The sequence below is a fragment of the Halyomorpha halys genome, unplaced genomic scaffold, assembly GCF_000696795.3.
Source record: "Halyomorpha halys isolate HHAL.00 unplaced genomic scaffold, Hhal_1.1 Scaffold24.1, whole genome shotgun sequence".
Classification (NCBI taxonomy): domain Eukaryota; kingdom Metazoa; phylum Arthropoda; class Insecta; order Hemiptera; family Pentatomidae; genus Halyomorpha; species Halyomorpha halys.
Window position 1 is genome coordinate 173,624 of NW_027107648.1, and position 7,933 is coordinate 181,556.

At 32.0% G+C, this 7,933-nt stretch overlaps 1 protein-coding gene across 1 annotated transcript in view; it reads left to right on the forward strand.

Moving 5' to 3' along the window:
- LOC106682401 (myrosinase 1) overlaps positions 1-7,933 on the forward strand; it is a 20,177-nt gene that overhangs the window by 4,900 nt on the left and 7,344 nt on the right. Inside the window, exons 2-7 of the mRNA XM_014423225.2 lie at positions 425-558; positions 634-768; positions 2,898-3,020; positions 3,097-3,277; positions 3,515-3,609; positions 6,934-7,081. Coding sequence (XP_014278711.1) covers positions 425-558; positions 634-768; positions 2,898-3,020; positions 3,097-3,277; positions 3,515-3,609; positions 6,934-7,081 — 816 coding nt within the window. The remainder of the gene's footprint in view (positions 1-424; positions 559-633; positions 769-2,897; positions 3,021-3,096; positions 3,278-3,514; positions 3,610-6,933; positions 7,082-7,933) is intronic.

Sequence of the window (7,933 nt, forward strand, 5' to 3'; positions counted from 1 at the left end):
ACACATGTACAATTAAGTAAATTCGAACAATATATCAGATAAATGATTAACTATTGACGAACATATTTATTTTTAAATTAAGTAAATTGTATCCATTTAATCTTCAAAAACTATTTATTGTTAGTTTTTCCAACGCTTCGGCGTTTTTTCTCATTAAAATTATAAAAGAAAAAAAATTGTACAGCCTATCTGCCCAGGTCTAATAAAATTATTTAAATTATCCTATTTTGTAACTTTTTCATTAAATATTAAATATATTTATTATAAATTATCTTACACTACTATCAGCAACATCAACAAAAAAAATAAAAATAATTTCTTTTCATTACACGTTTGTTAAAACTTTCTTAGTTTTAAATAAAAATTATTTTTACTTTCAGCATTTAGATAATTTGTTTTATAATTATTATTACTCTTGATTCAGGTAAAGGAGAAAACATTTGGGACAGAGCCATTCACACTGTACCGAATTACGTAGACAGTAATTCTACTGCAGACGTTGCCTGTGACAGCTACCATAGGTACAAGGAAGATATTAAACTTCTCAAAGATACAGGAGTAAGGATTATATAATATATTTTTACTTATTTATCCATTCCATGAATAAAAAAAAATTATCTTTTTGTTCCATAGTTCAACACATACCGGATTTCTCTCTCTTGGTCAAGAATATTACCACGAGGAACTGATGACTTCGTCAATGAAGAAGGCGTGCAGTACTACAAAAACGTCATCAATGAACTCACCACAAACGGCATCGAACCTTTGGTATAACTCCAAACTATCATCATTACTTTTAATACTAGAAAACTTAAGATTACATAAATATAGATCAGATTCTGCACATCTCATATCAACAATATAAACAAGCCTGACCATATTACTGAGTCTATATCACTCTTAAGTCTAAACCCATTTTATTTTCATACGGTTGATCCTACCGACATGGTGAATAATTTCATACATTATATATAATCTTTTCAGCTTCTTGAAACTAGTTTTTATTGTTCAAGTAAAATTAATTAGTATCCACGTTGAGTCTCAAAACAGTCTTTATTATTTCTTTAAAAGTCTAACGTTTCGTTCTATTCCACCATCCTCAAGGACAATTTACTAAATAACAAACATTATTACTAATAATTCAGCATACGATAAATATAAATTTACACCTCAAATCCAACAATTTAAAAGCTTTTTGCAGACTATTCTATCCAGGTCATTAATTTCAGTCATATCAAACTATAAAACAATAGGAAATCATATTAATTTATTAATAAGCTTGCCTTATCTTATGTCTAATTATCTATTTTGTCACTATTTCATTAAGTTTTAAAACTTTTAATAACAGATCAACTTAATGACACGAAGTAATTTAATATCCATTTTAATATTTGACATTCTTATGAATATTGATATTGATTAGCAACAATATTCCCGCATATTAACAATAACATTATCGAAATATCTATATTTTATTTAAAATGACTAGTAAATTTTCCGAACAGAATCAAACTGGTGTATCGATATTTTTTTTTTTTTATTAATTTATTTATTGTTATTTACAACTGTATACAAAAAATACATACAACCAGTAAATTTGCTGCAGGTGACATAGTTACATGATACAAACACGTGGAGAATCTACCCATTGGTAGAATTCCAATAACTTTTCTAGAGGAGAAGATCTCGAGGACATCTTCTTTTCAGATGCCTAACAGGATTATTAGGTAATGAAGGAGAAGCCAGGTTAGAAACAACTGGATTTGGGTGGTTGAGAAGTTTATTTTGGAAGGAACGGTATCTGGTTGTGACAAAGTAAGGAGCATTAAGGATTTTACGAAGGATTTTGGACTGTAAGGATTGAATTCTGGAGGAATTCGATGGTTTAGTGGAGCCTCAAATCTCAACTCCTTATTTAGGCCTTATAATAGTCATGTAGATCAGTCTTTTGTAATGGATTGGCAATTTAGACCGTTTGTCTAGTAAATGTTGTAATAGTCGCAATCTAGGAGCAGTTTCTTGTATTCTTAGTCTTGTATGAGGTCAGTCAAATTTGAAAATGAAATATTCGATTTTTATTGTTTAATATTAATTTTGATATTTAGTACCAATTCGATATTTATGGAATATTTCAAAATTATATTTGGATATAATTTACATTTATTTCATATTGTATTCCATATTTGACATTCATGTTAATTTCGATATTGAAGACTAGCAACAATATTCCAATATTATTTGATCGAAATATTGATATTTTGTAATAGAAAATTAAAAATAGATTATATGACATTCTTATCAATATCGATATCGAAGATTAGCTTACCTTAACTTCGTGTCATTAAGTTGACCTGTAATTAAAAGTTTTAAAACTTAATTAAATAGTGACAAAATAGGTAACTAGACATAAGATAAGGCAAGCTTATTAATAAATTAATATGATTCCTCATTAATTTATTGTTTCATAGGATGATTTGACTTGTAATTAATGACCTGGGCAGAATAGCCTGCAAAAACTTTTTAATATTTGAATGTGAGGTGTAAATTTATATTTAAGGCATATTAAATTATTAGTAATGTTGTTTGATTGTTAAAAATGAATCTATACATAGGAGTTTAAAAAAAAATAAGGACTCTTTTTAGATTTTACTTGGATACTAATTAATTAATTTAAATTTCATGAATGTTTCATATGTTCATATGTATCAAATGACTGGACCTTATTCTACATATTTGGACATACTCTGCTTATATAAATGGCCAAATACTTGTATGAATACATACAGGTGCACGCAGCGCTATGAACATCCTTTTGAAACTGATTGGAACTCTTAAGATTGTGGTCGTTTGGTAATTTTATTATGAGCGTTTATTAAGCCATTTTCTTTATCCTATAGGTCACTCTATACCACTGGGACCTACCCCAGCCAATCCAAGATATGGGAGGGTGGATGAAGGAAGATATTGTCGATCACTTTCAGAACTATGCAAGGGTGGTTTTTGAGACTTTAGGAGATAAGGTGATTACAGATTATTGTAATTAAGGGAATCAACTAGTTCGAAATAACTATTTTTTAAAATATAATCAATGCCTAGGTGAAATGGTGGATAACAATTAATGAACCTGCACAAATAGTCAGTGGATACTCAACCACTACATTCCCACCTAACCTTGGTCTCCACGGGGTTGGGGATTACATTGCCACGCATAACGTATTGAAAGCTCATGCTAGGGTATACAGGATGTATGACAGGGAATTCAGGCCAACACAGAAAGGTAATACTTAACAATTCAAGGAATATTGTGATAAATATATCTGTCACTTTAAGCAACTATAAGCAATGTATAGTTGTTTTTTCAAATATTAAACTTTTACAGCGTAAAAAACAAACTTCAGGTTTTTCAAACTATTTTTTTTTTGGATCTAAAATATTAACATTGTTTGTGGTTTCCCCAAGCTAAGGATATAAACAAATAGTATTGAAAAAATCGTAATTATTAATTTCTAAACAGGGAAAGTGAGCTTCTCCTTCGATGGTGCGTTCGTCAAACCAATGACAGACTCCGAAGAAGACGCCAGGGCTGCAGAACAAGCCATGCAGTTCAGGGTAAATATAATTTAATATGTTTTTTTAACTTAATTATTTACAATAAAGCACTCACTACCTTCTATCTTATTGACTATAAAAAATATTTGCTGATCAGTTCTCTAATACTCTTCCCACCATTTTTTTTTCCTTTCCTTATCTCGTTTTATTTTTTAAATATCTTTATTAAAATCTACAACAGTATATTACATAATACATTCAGTAAATTTTATCTTATTTAAAATGGAGTGTTACAGGCGTGTAGAGCAACTACCCATTGCTAGCACTCTAATGACATTTTACAATAACTGGACTCGTGGCCATCTTCTTTTCAGACGCCTCGAAGGATTGTCAGGAATGGAAGAGGATGCAAGGTTAGAAACTAGGGGGTTTGAGTGGTTAGAGAGTTTATAATGGAAGGAGTGATATCTGGTTCGGGCTAGATCGGTTACATAAGGAACATTAAGGTCTTTATCTATGATTTTATTTGTGACACACTAAGGAGCATTGAGGATTTTGGATTGTAAGGATTGGATACGAGAGGGATTCGAAGGGTTTAGTGGAGCCCCAAATCTCAACTCCATATAGCCCAGATTGGCCTTATTACAGTCATGTAGACTAGTCTTTTGTTATGTGTTGGAAGTTTGGACCGTTTGTCTAGTAAGTGCTGTAATAGTCGAAATCGACGAGCAGTTTTCTGTCTTTTCTGTCTCGTGTGAGGATTCCAGGTTAATCGTTTGTCCAAATGTAGTCCAAGGTAGTGGATCTGTTCGACAGGGGTAAGAGTAACATCAGTAAATGAAATCGTAGGGCAGTCGGTAGGTTTAAGAGGAAGGGTAAAGGTGATTTGATGGCATTTGTTGGAATTTAACTTAATCCTCCAATTACAACATTCTTCGAGGGCTGTGATATGGATCTCGTTTTCTTAAAATTATAAATCTCCTTATTCTTCTGATACCCATTTATCTGTGGTAAAGTGTGTCTAAGATTAGTTTGCCTGTGAGTAAAGAGAAGGGAAAGGTGCGCAGTGGCAAACGTTCCCCCGCCAACCCTCTCCCAACTCTTGCCTTCATTTGTTCTATTCTAACAATCACTTCTGATTGTCCAGAACTGTGCAGAGCATGCGTAGTACGTGTTTTTCATCTGAGATCTACTCTATTGATTCCTAAAATCTGCATGAAAATAACAAACTCTACGTAATAATACATTGCCCAAATTACATATACTGGTTTTCGGATTTCTGGATCTCTGAAAATAGGTTAGAAAGCCTGCCTTTTATAATTATGAATCATCTACTGAAACAATCGAACATTGGGAATATTTGCTTGCGTTATTGAGGTACATCTGTCAAAAGAAAGTGTCGTATTCCGTGTATTATACGTATTACGTATAACTGACTGGGATTACTTTCATGTGCATACCCTCAGGAGGGCAGGGGGGAGGGGGCAGCTACCCCACTTTCACAGAAAAAAAATTATTAATTTAATAAAAAATCATCTTTTCAAGCAGATACTAATTTTAATAGCTAATAAAGCACTGCGACAATTATAAACAATGTTATTAAAATTTTGATTTCATTCTCATTTTCCTTACAGAAATGTCACAACCTGATTGACTATGGCTCGCCTCCCCCCACCGATTGATTATGTCTGGCCTCCTCCTAGTTGTGATCCTCGGTACGCCGTTGGTTGCTTTGTTACAACTCCCTAGTTTTGGGCAATCATTAGGATTATTCCAATTGAAAAAGCAACCTCTCAGTCTTCGGTACTATCTTTACAATACTTCAAATTCAAAATTAAATCAAACTTTTTTTAATCAGATAAAGTCCAATTAAAACAAATCAGTGAGAGGTTTCAGTGATTAATTAAATATGGAATCCCAGAGACATAGAGCTACAAACTTCTTTACCACAACCGCGTCCGATTTCCACTTGACATTTCTTTTTCCAGATCTCTTGTCTGTTCCTACATAACCAGGCTCTAAAGATTCTGCCAAGTTATATCAGTGTTAAGTCCTAAAGATGTGCCCTAGCCATCGATATTTTCGGAGATTTATTGCCTTGTCAATTGCTTGTTGCTTGGTTATATTTTTGAGATATCCATTTATGAAGGTGTATTCATGATAGTCTCCTTTTAGGTTAAAAAAGTGATATTATTATTTTGGTTTAAGAAAGGCATTAGGAATACAACTTGATTTACTCTCTACATTCATGATATCTACTCGAATTTCTTTAAAATACTTTTAAGTTGCTCCTATTTCTTCAGTGATTATCAGCAAATACTTAGATAGTATGATGAATGAAGGTACTGTAGGTACTCATCTGGTTACTTAATTTTGTACCAAAAATTCGTCACGACTAATCCCACTTTTTTATTGAGTAATGATCAATTGGTTGCAATTTTTTCCCTTTAAATTTGGAATTTTTAACCCTAGATATTTTGCTCCTTCCTTTCATGATTGGAAATTCGAAACTTTATCTCAATAATATTGTGTTAAATGTAAAATGTTTTACCATGTTAAATGTTATAAGTATAACATTGTTAGCTGCCCTATTTAAAGTCATGTTAAATGATTAATGAGGGCCACCCATAGCTCAGTGGTTAAGACACAGTCTTACCAATTTGATGTCTATTGGCGGTGCCGGTTCGAATCCGGCCTGGGACGTCGACTTTTTTCATTGCATGGCGGTCCCAAAAAATGAAGAACTTTGACCCCCAACCATGGTTAGGCAGTATAGGACTCCAATGGGAGTCTTGGCCGAAAAAAAAAAAATGATTAATGCATAAGAGCTCCTAGCGGATTTTCTGAGCAACTTTTTTACAAACCTTTCCTTCCAAAACTTCATGTTATTGTTTACTTCTAATTTTGAATAAAGTAATTTATTACAGCATGCCTAAAATAAGTAAAAAGTAGAAATGTTTAAGTTTGGCTACTGATTATATTTTTTAAAAAGTCCAAAACACAAGAAAAAACAAAACACAAACTAAGAGTAAGCAACCTAACACGACAAATAAAACAGTGACAAGCTCAGCTGCTCTGTTTCGTGACGTCATTCTCCATTTAACAAACCTAGTAACAGACTCTCAGACTCTCACCCATGTTACATGTTACATCGTTTTAACTTAGTGAAAGAAGGAAATATTTCTCCATTTAACACGCTTTAACATGATAAACTAAAGATCATCAATACCCCTAATATATTACCAGGAGTGTTTATATGAGTAGTTTGAAAATCACATTATTTTCTTATTCCATAGATTATCATTTTTTATAGTTAGATACGAGATAGTTATAATTCTGAACTGTATCCATCGAATTAATTTAATGAAACTATGCTCTGAACAGTTTGGATGGTTTGCTCATCCAGTGTACAGCAGTACTGGAGATTATCCTCCTGTTATGAGAGATATCATTGATCGCAACAGTCTCCTAGAAGGAAGAACCACATCCAGGCTGCCATATTTCACACAAGAAGAGATTGAGGAAATTAAAGGTAAGTTATTCTTGGTTCAAAATTATTTATTCTTTAAAAGAATCTTTCTTCTATTGGTTCTTAGTGAAGCTCCAAATAACCTCTTATTACTTAAACTATAATTTGAATCCTGATTTGAGGTTCCAATGTTCCTTCTCAGTTTCGGCCGGCCAATGTTCAATCACTGATGAGTATTTCATTAACACTTAAACTTTACACGACACAGGAACAATTCGTACATTCTTTACATCAGCAAAAATTTTTTTTAATGAGTGAATATTCTACCTCTTCTAGCTTTAGAAAAAACATTATTCTAATTTTATAAATTTTTCTTTTTTTTTTCATTATTTTCCCTATCACATAGAATTTCTAAAATTAGTTAATATATATAATTATATTATATACTATCTTTATTTCACTAATAATATTTGTAATCTTATATTTAAATTATATATTTTAGCCGATGGACATTTTACAATCTTCACCATGCTCAGTCCTTCAGTTCCTTTGGAAAAAGAAATATGAATTATTTAAAACAATTAGAACATTAGTACGATTCCAGTAAAAAAAAGTTACCATAGTCTACGGTACCATCACGGGAATACGTCCAATTCTAAATAAAACTTTTTTTGTCAAATGTGCTAATACAAAAGGAGTGAAAACGACCACTTAATATTCTATGTATTTATTGAAGTTTACAACTGTGTTACAAAGAAAATACTCAATTAAAATGTAATGACACACACCTATAGAGAAACAACCGGATTGAAAGCACATTATAATTTTTACGTTTAAAGGTCTCGACTTGAAAAGAAACAATACTACTCGGGTGCCTTTCTGGACATAGCGCAAGCTTTTGACCGGGTATGGCAT